The 18,481-nt window shown below is 41.9% G+C and overlaps 1 protein-coding gene across 1 annotated transcript in view; it reads left to right on the top strand.

Annotated features, from left to right (window-relative positions):
- HMCN2 (hemicentin 2) overlaps positions 1-18,481 on the top strand; it is a 542,629-nt gene that overhangs the window by 452,360 nt on the left and 71,788 nt on the right. The window contains exons 74-80 of the mRNA XM_053695481.1: positions 5,696-5,837; positions 6,237-6,381; positions 6,468-6,595; positions 6,728-6,898; positions 8,606-8,776; positions 9,457-9,606; positions 10,274-10,411. Coding sequence (XP_053551456.1) covers positions 5,696-5,837; positions 6,237-6,381; positions 6,468-6,595; positions 6,728-6,898; positions 8,606-8,776; positions 9,457-9,606; positions 10,274-10,411 — 1,045 coding nt within the window. The remainder of the gene's footprint in view (positions 1-5,695; positions 5,838-6,236; positions 6,382-6,467; positions 6,596-6,727; positions 6,899-8,605; positions 8,777-9,456; positions 9,607-10,273; positions 10,412-18,481) is intronic.

Below are 18,481 nucleotides of genomic sequence, written 5' to 3' on the forward strand. Positions count from 1 at the left end.
GTCCAGGATCCCTGGGCGTTGGAGATAATATCTCAGGGATATCTACTGGACTTCAAAACTTCTCCTCCACGAGGGAGATTTCATCTTTCAAGGTTATCAGCAAACCAAATAAAGAAAGAGGCGTTTCTACGCTGTGTACAAGACCTCTTACTAATGGGGGTGATCCACCCAGTTCCGCGGACGGAACACGGGCAAGGATTCTATTCAAATCTATTTGTGGTTCCCAAGAAAGAGGGAACCTTCAGACCAATCTTGGACTTAAAAATCCTAAACAAATTCCTAAGAGTTCCATCATTCAAAATGGAAACTATTCGTACCATCCTTCCCATGATCCAAGAGGGTCAATACATGACCACAGTGGACTTAAAGGATGCCTACCTTCACATACCGATTCACAAGGATCATTATCGGTACCTAAGATTTGCTTTCCTAGACAGGCATTACCAGTTTGTAGCTCTTCCCTTCGGATTAGCTACGGCTCCAAGAATCTTTACAAAAGTTCTGGGCTCACTTCTGGCGGTACTAAGACCGCGAGGCATAGCGGTGACTCCGTACCTAGACGACATTCTGATACAAGCGTCAAGTTTTCAAACTGCCGAGTCTCATACAGAGATAGTTCTGGCATTTCTGAGGTCGCATGGGTGGAAGGTGAACGTGGAAAAGAGTTCTCTATTACCACTTTCAAGGGTTCCCTTTCTAGGGACTCTTATAGATTCTGTAGAGATGAAAATTTACCTGACAAAGGCCAGGTTATCAAAGCTTCTAAATGCTTGCCGTGTCCTTCATTCCATTTCACACCCGTCAGTAGCTCAGTGCATGGAAGTAATCGGCTTAATGGTAGCGGCAATGGACATAGTACCATTTGCGCTCCTGCATCTCAGACCGCTGCAATTGTGCATGCTAAGTCAGTGGAACGGGCATTACTCAGATTTGCCCCCCCTACTAAATCTGGATCAAGAGACCAGAGATTCTCTTCTATGGTGGCTTCTCGGCCACATCTGTCCAAGGGGATGACCTTTCGCAGGCCAGATTGGACGATTGTAACAGACGCCAGCCTTCTAGGCTGGGGCGCTGTCTGGAACTCCCTGAAGGCTCAGGGACTATGGACTCAGGAGGAGAAACTCCTCCCAATAAATATTCTGGAATTAAGAGCAATATTCAATGCTCTCCTAGCTTGGCCTCAGTTAGCAACTCTGAGGTTCATCAGATTTCAGTCGGACAACATCACGACTGGCTTACATCAACCATCAAGGGGGAACCAGAAGTTCCCTAGCGATGTTGGAAGTCTCAAAGATAATTCGCTGGGCAGAGTCTCACTCTTGCCACCTGTCAGCGATTTACATCCCAGGCGTGGAGAACTGGGAGTCGCCAGACTTTTCATCCGGGGGAGTGGGAACTACATCCGGAGGTCTTTGCTCAACTGATTCATCGTTGGGGCAAACCAGATCTGGATCTCATGGCGTCTCGCCAGAACGCCAAGCTTCCTTGTTACGGATCCAGGTCCAGGGACCCGGGAGCGGTGCTGATAGATGCTCTGACAGCCCCTTGGGTCTTCAACATGGCTTATGTGTTTCCACCATTTCCGATGCTTCCTCGTTTGATTGCCAAGATCAAACAGGAGAGAGCTTCGGTGATTCTGATAGCGCCTGCGTGGCCACGCAGGACCTGGTATGCAGACCTAGTGGACATGTCGTCCTGTCCACCGTGGTCTCTGCCTCTGAGACAGGACCTTCTAATTCAGGGTCCTTTCAACCATCCAAATCTAATTTCTCTGAGGCTGACTGCATGGAGATTGAACGCTTGATTCTATCAAAGCGTGGCTTCTCGGAGTCGGTTATTGATACCTTAATACAGGCTAGGAAGCCTGTTACCAGAAAAATTTACCATAAGATATGGCGTAAATATTTATATTGGTGCGAATCCAAGAGTTACTCATGGAGTAAGGTTAGGATTCCTAGGATATTGTCCTTTCTACAAAACGGTTTAGAAAAGGGCTTATCTGCTAGTTCGTTAAAGGGACAGATTTCTGCTCTGTCTATTCTTCTACACAAACGTCTGGCTGAAGTTCCAGACGTTCAGGCTTTTTGTCAGGCTTTAGCTAGGATTAAGCCTGTGTTTAAGACTGTTGCTCCGCCGTGGAGCTTAAACTTAGTTCTTAACGTTCTTCAAGGCGTTCCATTTGAACCCCTTCATTCCATTGATATCAAGCTGTTATCCTGGAAGGTTCTGTTTTTGATGGCTATTTCCTCGGCTCGAAGAGTCTCTGAGTTTTCTGCCTTACATTGTGATTCTCCTTATCTGATTTTTCATTCAGACAAGGTAGTTCTGCGTACTAAACCTGGGTTCTTACCTAAGTTAGTTACTAACAGGAATATCAATCAAGAGACTGTCCTAACCCTTCTTCAAAGAAGGAACGACTTTTGCATAATCTGGACGTAGTCCGTGCCCTGAAGTTCTATTTCCAGGCAACTAAAGATTTTCGTCAAACTTCTTCCCTGTTTGTCGTTTACTCTGGACAGAGAAGAGGTCAAAAGGCTTCGGCTACCTCTCTCTCTTTTTGGCTTCGTAGCATAATACGTTTAGCCTATGAGACTGCTGGACAGCAGCCTCCTGAAAGGATTACAGCTCATTCTACTAGAGCTGTGGCTTCCACCTGGGCTTTTAAAAATGAGGCCTCTGAACAGATTTGCAAGGCTGCAACTTGGTCTTCACTTCACACTTTTTCAAAATTTTACAAATTTGACACTTTTGCTTCTTCGGAGGCTATTTTTGGGAGAAAGGTACTTCAGGCAGTGGTTCCTTCTGTTTAATGTTCCTACCTTGTCCCTCCCTTCATCTGTGTACTTTAGCTTTGGTATTGGTATTCCATAAGTAATGGATGACCCGTGGACTGACTACACTTAACAAGAGAAAACATAATTTATGCTTACCTGATAAATTTATTTCTCTTGTAGTGTAGTCAGTCCACGGCCCGCCCTGTCTTTAAGGCAGACCTAAATTTTAATTAAACTCCAGTCACCACTGCACCCTATGGTTTCTCCTTTCTCGTCTGGTTTTGGTCGAATGACTGAATATGACATGTGAGGGGAGGAGCTATATAGCAGCTCTGCTTGGGTGATCCTCTTGCAGCTTCCTGTTAGGAAGATATATATTCCATAAGTAATGGATGACCCGTGGACTGACTACACTACAAGAGAAATAAATTTATCAGGTAAGCATAAATTATGTTTTTCAGTACACAGTAATGGCTAGATTACAAGTAGAGCGCTAAATTATCGCACACGGTGCACAATAATTAATCGGTCATTACAAGTGGGTGGTTATTGCTACCACCCCTTAATAAGCTTCTTGAGTATGTTTAGCTATCTCATTTGCTGTGGCTATTTAGGGATATAAATAAACCCTGCTCTGATAAAACAATCACTTTGTTTAATGTTGCACGGTTGACCCAAGCCAATTTGGTAGCAATGGGGAAAAAAATACAATTTTCAGTGCTATGTACTTACTGTCTCATGTCTTATATACCAATAAGATGGACAGAATTTTCTATTGTCCAGACGGCTTAGCACGCAGGATCCTTGCATATCTAAATGCCTACATTTCCTCTGTATCCACTGCCAATTACGTAAAGGGACATAAAACCCCAATTTTTTCTTTCATGATTCACATAGAGCAGCAATAACCACTTCTGTTATCTAATTTATTTTGTTGAAAAGCAGGGAGGTAGGCTCAGGAGTGTGCATATGTCTGGCAGTGGTTTTGCAAGAAAGTTATCCATTTGCAAAATCTCTAGAGGGCAGCACTATTTCCTTAATATGGGGAGAGTCCACGGCTTCATTCCTTTTGGGAATACAGAACCTGGCCACCAGGAGGAGGCAGACGCCCCAGCCAAAGGCTTAAATACCTCCCCCATTTCCCTCTTCCCCCAGTCTTTCTTTGCCTTTCGTCACAGGAGGTTTGCAGAGAAGTAACGGTGGTGGGTTCCCCAGCCAAATTTATGATCCTATCAATGATTCTGGTGTGTTCACATACCCATTAGGGGTGTCATTTTACTGCTGATTGGTTTTCTTGGTCTTTAAATAAATTGCTTGTACAGGTGCTATGTCTGATGAAAGAGCCGTTTGTGACTGAGAAACGCGTTGCATTGATAGGGTTCATTACAGATTTGACCTCTATCCACTGCTTGTATGTTTATTATATATTTTTAATACATCTTTTATTGTAACAAGCTGAGTGGTAGCACCTGTTTACCATTGGTCGTCACTGGACTGCACCTGAACATTCGGAGTCACCTACTTCTGTAGTGGGTTGACTTGCATTGATTTTCCTTGTGGGAACCAAGAGAGGGTTAGCTGGTACACGTTACCAGCCTGCTCCTACTAGTACATACTAATATCAAATGTGAGTATCCATTTGGCTTGAATACCTGTATGCTCATTTGTGGATATGCTGATATACACATGAAATGCTCTTCTGTTCTTTTTATAGTTCTATCCGGACATGTCTGAGGAGAGCAGCTGTGGTTGTTTGCCATTTGATATCATTAACATTACACAACATTGGACTCTACATTGAGACTCAGAATTTACAACCTTTATATATCAATTTATTTTCTCTCTCTCGCTCTCTCGCTATCTCTCTCGCTCGCTTTCTCTCGCTATCTCTCTCTCGCTCTCGCTATCTCTCTCTCGCTCTCGCTCTCTCTCGCTATCTCTCTCTCGCTCTCGCTATCTCTCTCTCTCTATCTATCATCTCGTAAATAAAAAACGCAAACGCAACATCTCTGCACAAAGTGTTAAGTTAACATAATGTATATCTGTCCCCAAAAAATGTATCCTTAACTAGAAAAGGATAACTTGTGCTGCTGTCCTTCAGTACTTAGAAGGCGAAGGCACTTACCTTAGATCCTGCAGGACAGATGCTGCTCCTTAGGTGTGGCAGGTACTTTACTCCCTGTCATGGACCTGTAGGAAAAAGAGTAACCAACTCTGGCATTTTTCAAAGGGGAAGCAAAGTGTTAAAATAAAAGCAAGGGCTACCTCGCCGCCTTTTAACTGCTTAAGACACTACTCTTACTGAAGAGATTGACATGGACACAGCTAAACCCCAATCCTTGCTTGCAGGGAAGAGTACCCCTCTGTTCATAAAGCAACTTTTATGCTTTAATGCTTGTGGTGTTTACAGTGCCCATTTATTAGATATCCAGTTTATTTAGGCGACATATTGGGTACTGTAGAATATTGAATTCTGGCTTTCTTTACACGTCTTTGTAAACCTTTTATTTTTCTTGGTCCTGAATTGTTGAGCTGGCGTCTATATTAACAGGGAATATGTAAAGCCCAGGAGGATAGTGCAATGTTACCTGCATTGGTGAACCTGTCCGTCACATCCCAGAATAAAAGTATTGTGAAGAAGGGTACTGGAATTCTAGTTTTAAAACTGATATTAACCTCTAATTCAACAGCTACTGGCATGATACTGATACTAAACATTTTACCCCAGAGCATCTTTCTTAACGCATACGGTTGCCTGTATATATGTTGGAATTGGGGAGGGGGGGACAAACTGCCCTGGAGGAGGTAATGTGTGTGGTGTTATGACTGCTTTTTTTTGGTTTCTTTTATTTATTTATTTTATTCACTGTAACAAACCGTTTAAAACATGAGTACTAAATATAGTGCTTGTTTCCTTGTAGTCAGATGGTCGAATCCAGGTTTTGTCGAAAGGTCGCTATGTGCAGATGCACAGCCTCCGTGTGTCAGACAGCGGAGAGTACAGATGTGTAGCCACCAATCCTGCTGGCAGAGCCGTTCTGCACTTCATTGTTGAGATACAACGTGAGTCAGCCAACCTGGGCCCATGATACAGAATTGTATCAATATAAAAGTGATTTACTTTGTATAAGCATTTGTATGCATGCTTAGCAGCAGCAATGTGCTACTGGGAGCTAAATGTTTTTCTGCATTTTCTTTTTAAACTTGTGTCCCTTTAACTTTTATATTATGTGTGTGTATGACACACACGTATATACGTACAAATATACATATATATTTGTATGTTTTTTGTTTTTTTTTTAAGTTTTAAATAAACGTGTGTTTTAACACACAAATGTGTGTGTGTGTATATAAGCAAGAATTACAGGATTGTATGTCCGTATTCCAATAGCTGTTGTTGTTTTTTTTTTTTAGTTACTATATGTGTGTTCCCAATTCACATGTAATGATTTTGTGCTTTAGTTGCTCCTGTAATCCAGCCTGGGCCCTCTGTGGTGAGCACAGCAGCTAACCTGACTGCTGTTTTGCCTTGTAAGACCGAGGGGATCCCACCACCTGACGTTACTTGGAGGAAGGACGGTAACCAGCTGTCAGTGGAGATTTCCAGGTATTGATAGCTTTTGAAATCAGTTATCCAACTCGGACCAGCTAATACAGAAGATACTCACAAAACCTTTCTGACTCTGTTTTCAGGATGGAGTTCCTAGCAGATGGATCCCTGAGAATTGCTCAGTCTCTCCTGCAGGACTCTGGGTATTATCTCTGCACAGCCTCCAACTCGGCAGGGATGGCGCGACGGGGCATTGAGCTACGTGTTTTTGGTAAGTCTTAACTATTTTAAATGGGAAAGGAGCACCTACAAATCTTTATATTAAAAGCCAAAGGACTTCATGGTGTGTCCTGGCACTTGTCTGCAGTAAATGTGTGAACATATTTTGTTCTGTTCCCCTCAGTTCATGGAGGATTCTCGGAGTGGCAGGAGTGGGGGTCATGCACTAGAACATGTGGACAGGGAGTACAAGAGAGGGTCAGACATTGCAACAACCCCCCTCCAGCTAACGGAGGCCGGCCATGTGTGGGTCGTGATGTGGAAATGAGGGCATGTAAACTACCGCTCTGCCCAGGTAATGAACTGCATTGGTGCAGGTTTGCAACCAGGTGGAGGATTTTGCTTGGGTGGCTATCCTGTTATACCCATCCATAATCCCATGACACACCCCAGCCTTGATGTATGATTATATTAGAACCTAGGGCCAGATAGAGGGGCATGGGGGGTACGATGCTCTGTCCCTCTACATAGTACATAATCTGCTCATTTCATTACCATAAGCTGTTAGTTGCATTTCTTTCTAATGACTCGATGAGTCCACGGATCATCATTAATTACTGTTGGGAATATCACTCCTGCCCAGCAGGAGGCAGCAAAGAGCACCACAGCAAAGCTGTTAAATATCACCTCCCTTTTATCCCACCCCAGTCATTCTCTTTGCCTACGTTAGAGCAAGGAAGTGGTAAAGTTAGGTGTTAGATTCTTCAATCAAGAGTTAATTTATTTATTTTTTTATGACACGAGTCCATGGATCATCTTAATTACTAATGGGATATTCACCTCCTGGTCATCATGAGGCGGCAAAGAGCACCACAGCAGAGCTGTTAAATAGCTCCTCCCACGTGGGGGCTTTATCTCTCTGAACATTTATACAACATGTCCCTTAGAGGTTATGGACATAGTATCTTCTGTTTAGGTCTGCCTGTCTTGTCCCTCCCTATTCATCTGTGTAATCTAGCTTGGGTGTTGGTTCCCAACAGTAATTAATGACGCAGTGGACTCACCATATCTTAGGAAAGATAATAAATTTTATGCTTACCCGATTTATTTTCGGATATCCTGAGTCCACGGCCCCACCCTTTATTTTAAGTTAGTTATTTTTTGGGCTAAACCTCAGACACCTCTAAACCTTTGTGTTGCTCCTTTTTCTCCATTACCTTCGGTCGAATGACTGTGGTTTGTGAACCCAAATTTTTTTCTTTTATGATTCAGAGCATGCAATTTTAAGCAACTTTCTAATTTACTCCTATTAAATTATTTTCATTCTCTTGGTATCTTTATTTAAAATGCAAGAAAGTAAGTTTAGATGCCAGCCCATTTTTGGTGAACCCACCACTGTTCTTGCTGATTGGTGGATAAATTCACCTACCAATAAAGTGCTTTCCATGGTTCTGAACCAAAAATATCTTAGCTGCCTTTTTCAAATAAAGAAAGCAAGAGAACGAAGAAATTGATGGGAGTAAATTAGAAAGTTGTTTTTAAAATTGAATGCTCTATCTGAATCACCAAAGAGAACATTTGGGTTCAGTGTCCCTTTAACAGTTTAACTGTGGTGCTCTTTGCCTCCTCCTGCTGCCCAGGAGTGATATTCCCATCAGTAATTGATGAAGCCGTGGACTCAGCATATCTGTAAATAAATTTATCAGGTAATCCTAAATTTTCTGTCTTTCTCCATTTCCACCTTGTAAGAAGTTTAGAAAATAAATGATAAGTGTGTTTCTGTGTTAGACTTTGAATGTGAGCTTTAGTAAAGAAACAAGGAACTTTTACAAGCAAAGACAGCTGTGCCTGTGTTTACCCGTAAAAAAACAAACAAACTGTATTAATATTTTCATACACCCTATATGTATTCTTTTGAAAGAAGACCACTAGACAATTAACTATACAAAAGACTAGCTTTATGTGCCATATTGTGTCAAAAACCACCCCTTGGCTGCTGATGGGTTAAAATAACTATTTTTTTTTTAATGTATCAATAATTTGGATTGCCTTTTTTTCTTAGTGGATGGAGCCTGGACAAGCTGGGGTGTTTGGACTTCCTGTTCAACCACCTGTGGAGACGGTACTCGGCAGCGCTCACGTTCCTGTTTTAATCCTCCCCCCCAAAATGGTGGTAAAGTCTGTGTTGGAAATGATGTGGAGACAGAGAAGTGTCATCTGCGACCTTGCCAAGGTTGGTATCTCCTAGAGTTTACATTGACTTAATGAGTTATATTATATTGTGACCACCACCAAGGATGAATCCATATTTGATAACCTTGGAGGATGTCTTTAGGCAGAACAATCAGAATGAGAGCAATTTTTTTTTGTAATAGAGATGGTTTGGCCGCTCTACTCTGCCCCCTAAAATTACATTAAAGTGAAGGTAAAGTTTGGTCATTGTAAACACATCAATGCATTAGTTAATATTACAATAAGCTAATCAGTAAGTTTTTTTTTTTTGTTTTTTTATTATTGAAAAAAAAATGTAAACATTTCTGAAAAATCTCTCTCTCTCATCAACAAGACGTTGATGACGTTATAGTGACGGCCGCCTAACGGCCAGATTTGCAATTGGATCCTCAGAAAATGTGATCAACACAGAAAAAAAAATTATAACTGAATTTGCGGCCTTTCAAAAATTGATTAATTACAGCTATAACTTTACACTTATATTTAAAAAAATAAATAAAAATGAATTACTCATTGATTTGGGACAAAGAGAGTTATTCTAGATCAACAACCAGGCAACTTTACCTTCACTTTAACCATTTTGTCTTTTCCCATATTACGTTTACAGTAATTAGCCATCACTTTACCATCCCTCTTTCCCTTTATTTTTGCGTATTATGTACATCACTGTTCTATTTACAGTGGGTCCCTCCCGTGTTCGAGGCAGTCTCATCGGTATTATCAATGACAAGGACTTTGGAATCTCCTCACTCAATGCCAACCTAACAGAAGATGCGTTTTCCGGCACCACCACCATCTCCAGCGTTATTGAGAATATTCCGCACACTGTGGGTATGTGAGGCCTGTTCATCTGTTAATGCCCCTGATTCCTGTCCTAAGGGAATCACAGCGACTTATTCATGGGTATGGGTGGAGATAACTAAATATGCATCTTAATTGGCACCAAGGGTTTTTTGTAAGCCGTTCACTCTTTGTTTAAAGGGACAGTAAAGTCAAAATTAAAGATTCATGATTTAGATGGAACATATAATTTTAACAAACTTTCCAATTTATTATAGTTATCAAATTTTATTTTTCATCCTCTTTTGAAGAGCATAGTTACGCCGACTTATGAGTGTGCACATGTCTTTAGCACTATATGGTTATACATTGCTTGTAACAATATTGCTATAGAATGCAAAAGACGTGTGCATGTTCCTTAGGTTTTGTAGGTATGCTCTTCAACAAAGGAAGCAAATTCAGCCATTTTTGTTTAAATTGCATGCTCCAGCTGAATCATAAAATTTTAATTTTGGCTTTACTGTCTAATAAAATAAACAATATAGATAACTTTCTGTCTGCTGCTGAATAGACTGATTTTTCTTGAGCCATCTTTGAGTCAGATGCAGACATTGCATAACATGCCAGCTCATAACTGCTGCTCTTTCCTCTCCCACCTCTTTCTCTCTCCCCATATTGTAACTCTTCATTTGTTTTTGTTGAACCCTTTGCATGGCAGGTCCTCTGATGAGGGTGCTTGTTTCCATTATTGCTCCCCTGTACTGGTCGTCTGCGTTTGCACATGATGGTGTGGTTAATGGCTTCTCTCTGACAAAAGGGGTGTTTCGACAAGAGTCACAGGTGGAATTTGGATCAGGTAAGACCATAAATGTAATTCCAGAATAGCACTGGCAAAAAAAGGCAAACATTTTCCAAGCATAATCTATTTTTTAAACTGCTGTTTTATTTCACAGCACAGAATACATAATCATTGAGGCATAAAGTACATATATATAATAATGTAACTTGATACAGGAGCAGGATCTTGTTCAAAAGTGCTTACAATCTACAGGTTAGGGGTGAGTGATACAAAAGGAATGAGGGTTGCATGTTTGAGCTGGTAGGATGGTCTGTAGTGGCAACAACATAAAGATGGTTTATTGGTGGTGATGGAATTATAGTAAGGGTAGATGTAAGCTTTCTATAAATAGGTGAGCTCCCAAAGAGCCCTTAAGGACGCAGCTTCACTTTGCTCAATGTTTTCATGGAGTATTTCCGTCATTGGTCATTAAGGGGTTAAAGCACCATTAAACGTAGAATAGAATAATACACAACTGCACTTTAAAGACAATGCAAAAGTAATTTAAATGTCAAATTAGTAGAATTTTTTTTTTTCCTTTCAAAGTTCATTCAATTTTGTTTCCCACTGCATCATGTGACAGTCATCACCCAATCACAAGATGCTCTGTGAATTCTTGACATTGGTGCCTCAGAGTGCATGTAAAAAGATTGTGCATATTTAGATAGTGGAAGTGAATTGGAACTTTGTTTTAAATTGTGTTCTATTTGAATCATAAAAGTTTGATTTTGACTTCAGTGTTCCTTTAAAGCTTTAAAAGGTGGAAGTGGAAAACAGTCTAAAAGAGCAAAGTAGATAGTAGCTGCAGTAGGCGTTGATATATGTTGGTCATAGGTAGATTGTAGAAGGAGATTTAGGGAATATGTGGAGATGAGTTGGGAGAAAGATTCTTAAGAAATGTGTACATTGAGGTTTGTATCTTTTTTTTTTTTTTTTTTTTGGACACGATGAGTCCACGGATCATCTTAATTACTAATGGGATATTCATCTCCTGGTCAGCAGGAGGCGGCAAAGAGCACCACAGCAGAGCTGTTAAATAGCTCCTCCCTTCCCTCACACTCCAGTTATTCTCTTTGCCTTCGTTAGTGATAGGAAGAGGTAAAGTGAGGTGTTAGTATAGATTCTTCAATCAAGAGTTTATTATTTTTAAAGTAGTGCAAGATTGTGCTGCTTTGTCCTGGGGTTTAGCCGCATTCCATATCAGTCTCTTCATTAGAGCATTGGTGGCTTTAGAATTAGCGCTGCAGAATCTGTTGGCGCTCTACAAATAACCGATAATAATAATGGGAACTTGTGGAACATAATTCTCACTTCTCCCATATATTATTGCTGCCCTAACCCTGAAAACCTGAGCAATATATATTCAGGAATTTCTTTCTCTTCACTGGTCCATGTGGGGGATTGGACCCCTCAAACCCGGTGAACTGCCTTTGCTTTCAGGCAGACATGAGGTAACTGCTTGATATTTTCCTGGGAACACTTAGAGGAAAGAGCACTTTGATTATCCAATGCATCACATAAGGACAACAGTTTCCAACCTTCTAGGGTGGGGAGCAGTCTGGGGTTCCCTAAAGGTTCAGGGAGTTTCGGCTCAGTCTGTTCTTCCTATAGACATCCTGGAACTGATTGCGATCTTCAACACTCTTCCGGCCTGACATAACTCCATCCAGAAGTGTTTTCCAGCCTGATTCTCAAGTGTGGTCAGCCGGAATTAGATCTCTTGGCATCGACAGAATGCCAAGCTCCCGTGATACAGGTAGAGGTCCAGGGACCCCTAGGCGGAACTGATGGATGCTCTGGCAGTTTTTTGGACCTTCAGTCTAGCATATCTTTCATCCATTTGCTTTTCTTCGGGTTATTGCTCGAAGCAAGTAGGAAAGGCCATCAGTGATTCTCATTGCACCTGCTTGGCCTCGCAGGAATTGGTATGCAGATCTGATGGACATGTCACTGCCACCTTGGAGACCTCCGTTAAGGAAGGACCTTCTAATTTGAGGGCTCTTCCTTCACCAAAATCTAGTTTTCTCTGAAGCGGTCTGTTCAGAGATTGAACGCTTAATTTCTTTTACAAGATATGACGAGTCCACGGATTTCATCCTTATGGAATATCCCCCCCCTGGTCAGCAGGAGGAGGCAAAGAGCTCCACAGCAGAGATGCATAAATAGCTCCTCCCTTCCCCCCAACCCAGTCATTCTCTTTGCCTGCGTTAGTGATAGGAAGAGGTAAAGTGAGGTGTTAAGATTCTTCAATCAAGAGTTTTTTATTTTCAAATGGTGCCAAAGTGTATTATTTTACTATAAGAGCAGCTTCTGGAGATTGAACGCTTGATTTTATCTAAGCGGGGGTTCTCTGATGCGGTCAGTGATACCTTGATTCAGGCACGCAAGCCTGTTACTAGGAAAATTTACCATAAGATATGGTGTAAATATCTTTATTGGTGCGAATGCAAGGGTTACTCATGGAGTAGGGTTAGGATTCCCAGGATTTTATCTTTTCTCCAAGAAGGATTGGAGAAAGGGTTGTCAGCAAGTTCCTTAAAGGGACAGATTTCTGCTTTGTCTATTTTGCTACACAAGCGTCTGGCAGATGTTCCAGATGTTCAATCTTTTTGTCAGGCCCTGACTAGAATCCGGCCTGTATTTAGACCAATTGCTCCTCCTTGGAGTTTGAATTTAGTTCTTAATGTTCAAGGGGTTCCTTTTGAACCTATGCATTCCATAGATATTAAGTTACTATCATAATGAAAAGTTTTCCACCTACAGGGAGGCTGTAGCCACATTTGCCCCCAGGTTATGATGCTCAGTTAGCTTAGCTCCCAGTGGCGCAGTTGTTATATCTAATGGTAATGGCGACCGGGAGCTACATGTTACGCCCACGATGTACGGATCTTCTTGTGGCGCCAGTTTCTTTTGGACTGTGTGCTTTTTCTCTAATGCTGCTCCGGTATCGGAGACTATTTGACACTGAGGTTGTGTTTTGTTTGTGGGGCCACGCAGGGTTACATGCGTTGCGGTCCTGAATAACCTTTTTAAGGCTCATTTGTACATCTGCTCTAAAGACAGTTACTAGCATTAACTTGTATTCACAATCAACTACATAAGGTACAAGGGTTACTGTTAAACACAGACCGGATTTCGTTGTAGAACATATGTTCCTGTCTTTATTTAAAGCAGTTTGTTTAACTGCTGTTATGCACCCAAATAGAATATAGTTTTGGGTTTTAGAGAGGCAGATGGGCACTTCAACAAGGTTTAGCTGAGGTGTAACTAGGTTCTACAGTGATTATGTTCGGTTTTATTTTCACTTTTCAACAAAAATAAGTTTACATTTTAAAGAGACATTAACCTTTTTTTCATGTATTAATTATTACTAAAAAGTTGTCACTGTTTGCTGAGCCTATTCCTTCTCAGACTCTTGCTGTTCAGGAGTTTGACAAATGTCAAAGTATGCTTCAATTTCTCGTATAGCATTGAATTATAACGCACATGCAGTGCTCTACGCTTCCTTTTTTCACTCCACCCGGGTAGGGTAGAAAACTGTACTAGAGGACATATTTTCAATCATTTGATTCAGTAGTGCTATTCTGAACGTTTCTTCCTTATATTCTGTAAGGGGAAGCTACTTCGATAGTATCTAGGGGTGAATGCTCAGAATCAGATGGAATGTCATCTTTATCTGATCCTGGGGTGGTTCTTTCATATTTTTTTTTTTAGCTGGAAAACCTCCATTTGTTAATTAAGGAGGTTTGGGCTACCCCGGACGATTCTGCCTCTAGAACTACTATACCCTCTCAGGATAGAGAATTTAGAGGGGTTACTCAAAGTGATGTCTCTACACCCAGTTACAATGTCAAACTGCTTGTACATTGCTACCATTTCTAGTGCGGCGTCATATTGGTTTGGCTGGGCAAACATTCCCTAGGGTGGAAGGAGTAGTTTACAGCTTAGCTAAGAGAACTACTATACCCTTAGAGGATAGTTGGATTTTTCAAAGGTCCTATGGACGAAAATTAGAAAAGGGGTGTACACCAGGGCTTAGAATGGCAACCAGCTGTGCACTTTACTACCGTCACTAGTGCAACGGCATATTGGTTTGATGCGTTGTCTGATGCTATTAAGTCAGAAACTCTCCTGGATAAATTCCAGGATAGGATAACGGCTTTCAAATTGGTTAATTCCTTTATTTCAAATTCTTCCCTTCAAGTTATCAAACTGGGAGCATAGGTTTCAGGTTTCTCTGTTCCAGCTCACAGAGCCTTCTGGTTAGAGCCTTGTTCTACGGATGTATGCTCTAAGTCTAAGCTTTTAGCGATTCCTTACAAGGGGAAGACCTTGTTGGGACCTGGCTTGACGGTAATAATCTCTTTTGAAATTTTAAAGAATTTCAACAAAAAATAAATAAATCCAAATAGCCTGCTGTTGAATAAGACATCATGAAGCACATTCCCCTGATCCGGGATCGATCTTGTAGGGGGCAAACTTTCAGTCTTCGCTCAGGCTTTGATTCAAGATGTTCAGAATCCCTGGGCAATAGAAAATAGTGTCCCAGGGATTCAAATTAGAGTTCAAAAGTTTTCCTCCCAGAGGCAAGTTTGTTTTCAAGATTATCTGCAGATTAGACAAGGAGAGGTGTTCTTACACTGCGTAAAAGACCTCTGACCTGGGAATGATTGTTCCTGTTCCAATACAGGTACTGGGTCTGGGTTTTTTATATCAATCGGTCTGTGGTCCCAAGAAAGAGGGAACCTTCAGACCACTTTTTAGATCTCAAGAGTCTAAACAAATTTTCTTAGTGTACCGTCCTTCAAGATGGAATCTATTTGTTCCATTCTTCCCTTGATCCAAAGGACTTAAAGGACACATACCTTCATGTGCCATTCACAAGTTCTAAGGTTTGCCTTTCTGGACAAACGCTTCCAGTTCGTAGTTCTTCCTTTCGGTCTTGCCTCAGCTCTGTTTTCACAAAGGCTCTGGGAGCGCTGATGGTGCTTCGGTTACGGGGCATTGCAGTGGCATCCTATCTGGACGACATTCTAGTCCAGGCGCTATCCTTACAGCTGGCAAGATTTCACACGGACATGGTGTTATCCTTCCCGTGATCTCACAGGTGGAAGGTAAATTTGGAAATGAGTTCCTTAGTCCCAAGCGCAAGGGTAACTTACTTGGGAACCATAATAGATTCCATATCGATGAAGAATTTTCTGACAATGTCAGGAAATCAGAGATTATCTATACTTGTCTAGTCATTCAGTCAACTCATCGGCCTTCAGTGGCTCAGTGCATGGAGGTAATCGAGCTGATGGTGGTGGCAATGGACACCATCCTGTTTGCTCGGTTTCATTTCAGACCTCTGCAGTTAAGCATGCTCAGGCAATGAATCGGAGATTATACAGATTTGTTTCCTTGAGTAGTACTGGAGCAGGAGACAAAGGATTCTCTTCAATGGGATTGTCTCTGGATCATCTCTCCCAGGGAACCTGCTTTTGCAAACCATCTTTGGTGATTGTGACAGACGCCAGCCTTCTAGAGTGGGGAGCAGTTTGGGGCTCCCTAAGGGCTCAAGGGGTTTGGACTCAGCAAGTCTTTTTTTTTTTTTTTTTTTTTTCTCTTCCTATAAACATTCTGGAGCTGAGTGACCTACAATGTTTTTCTAGCCTGGCCTCAGTTAGCCTCGGTCCAGTTTATCAGGTTCCAGTCGAACAAGATAACGTCAGTGGCGTACATCAATCAGGGAGGAATGAGGTGTTCCTTAGCGATGAGAGGTATTCAATATAATTTAGTGGGTGGAGGCTCATTCTTGCTGCCTGTCGGCAATCCACATCCCAGGACATCTGGGAGACGGGTTTCCTGAGCAGACAGACCTTTCATCCGGAAGTGTTCTCCAGCTTTTTCCTCTGTTTTTGCTTTTCTTCCTTGGGTCATTGCTCGAATCAAGCAGGAGAGGGCATCAGTGAGCTTCATAGCACCGGCTTAGCCTCGCAGGATTTGGTATGCAGATCTGGTGGACATGTCATCTCTGCCACCTTGGAGACTTCCGTTGAGGGAGGACCTAACTCAAGGGCCCCTCCACCCAAATCTGGTTTCTCTGAAACTGACTGCTTGGAGATTGAACGCCTAATATTATCCAAGCAGGTTTTTTTTTCTCAGTCTGTCATTGCGACCATGATTCAGGCTCGTAAGCCTGTCACTAGAAAAATTTATCATAAGATATGGCGTAAATATCTCTTGGTGTGAATCCATGGGCAACTCATGGAGTATAGTTAGGATTCCTAGAATTTTGTCTTTTCTCCATGAGGGTTTGGAGAAAGGTTTATCGTCAAGTTCCCTAAAGGGTCAAATCTCTGTCTTTATCTATTTTGTTAGACAAACGTCTGCCAGATGTACAATCATTTTGTCAGGCCTTGGTCAGGATCAGGCCTGTGTTCAAACCAGTTACTCCTCCATGGAGTCTGAATTTAGTTCTTCAAGGGGCTCCGTTTGAGCCTATGCATTCCTTAGATATTAAGTTATCTTTGGAAGTTTGATTTCTTATTTCTTCTGTTCGGAGAGTGTCAGAGCTCTCGGCATTACAGTATGAGTCTCCTTATCTTATCTTATTTTCCATTCAAATAATGTAGGTTGTAGGTTTTCTTCCTAAGGTTGTTTCAGACAGGCACATTAATCAGGAGATTGTTGTTCCTGCCTTGTGTCCTAATCCTTCTCAGACTGAAAGACTTCTGCATAGTTTGGACGTGGTCAGTGCTTTAAATTTTATCTGCAGGCGACTAAGGACTTTCGTCAGTCTTCTTCTTTGTGGTTTTCACAGGAAAACGTAAGGGACAGAAAGCTACGGCTACTTTCTTTTTGGCTGAAGAGTATCCTATGTTGTGCATATGAGACTGCTGGACAGCAACCTCCAGGGACAGTTGCGGCTCATTCCACGAGGGCTGTTTCTTCCTCATGGGCGTTCAAAAATGAAGCTTCTGTCGAACAAATTTGCAAGGCTGCAACTTGGTATACTCTCCACAATTTTTCAAAGTTCTACAAATTTGACTCTGATGCGGCCGCTTTTAGGAGAGAGGTTCTTCAAGCAGGGGTGCCTTCCTTTTAGGTTCCCGGTCTTGTCCCTCCCGTATCGTCTGTGTACTCTAGCTTGGGTATTGAATACAATTAGTAATTAAGATGATCTGTGGACTCATCGTGTCAAATACTTTTTTCAGGTAAGCATAAATTTTTCTTTTTCTCCATCCCCTATATTTAAGATGTTTCCTATAGCAGACTCCATCAAGGAGTCTTGGCAGACTGTCCCTAAGGTGGAAGGGGCATTTTACACTTTAGCTAAGAGGACCACTATTCCCATAGAGGATAGTTGTTCCTTTAAAGATCCGATGGATAAGAAGTTGGATTGGTTGCTCAAGATGTATGTACACCAGGGTTTACAATGGCAATCTGTGGTGTGTATTGCTACCGTCACTAGTGCGGCGGCATACTGGTTTGATGCATTGCCGAATTCTATTTGGACAGACACTCCCCTCGAAGAAATCCAGGATAGGATCAAGGCCCTTAAGTTGGCCAGTTCCTTTATTACAGATGCTTCCCTACAGGTTATTAAGCTGGGAGCAAAGATTTCTGGGTTTGCTTTACTGGTACGCAGAGCCTTACGGTTAAAATCCTGGTCTGCGAATGTATCTAAGTCTAAGCTTTTGGCGATTCCTTACAAAGGGTAAGACCTTGTTTGGGCCGGATTGGTGGAAATTATTTCTGACATGGGAGGAAAGGGTCATTTCCTCCCTCAGGATAAGAGGAATAAGTAGAAAGGACGGCAGAGTAATTTTCGTTTCGAAACTTCAAGGGTTAGCCCTCCTCTCCCTCTACAAAGCAGGAACAGTCCAAGCCTTCCTGGAGGTCTAACCAGTCTTGGAACAAGGGAAAGCAATCTAAGAAGCCCGCAATTGACTCGGTCAGCATGAAGGGACTATCCCCCGATCCGGAACCCGATATTGTGGGTGGGCAGACTTTCTTTGCTCAGGCATGGGTTCGGGATGTCCAGGATCCCTGGGCAGTGGACATTGTGTCCCAGGGATACAAACTAGAATTCAAGACCTTTCC

Source organism: Bombina bombina, chromosome 12 (genome assembly GCF_027579735.1).
Source record: "Bombina bombina isolate aBomBom1 chromosome 12, aBomBom1.pri, whole genome shotgun sequence".
NCBI lineage: Eukaryota > Metazoa > Chordata > Amphibia > Anura > Bombinatoridae > Bombina > Bombina bombina.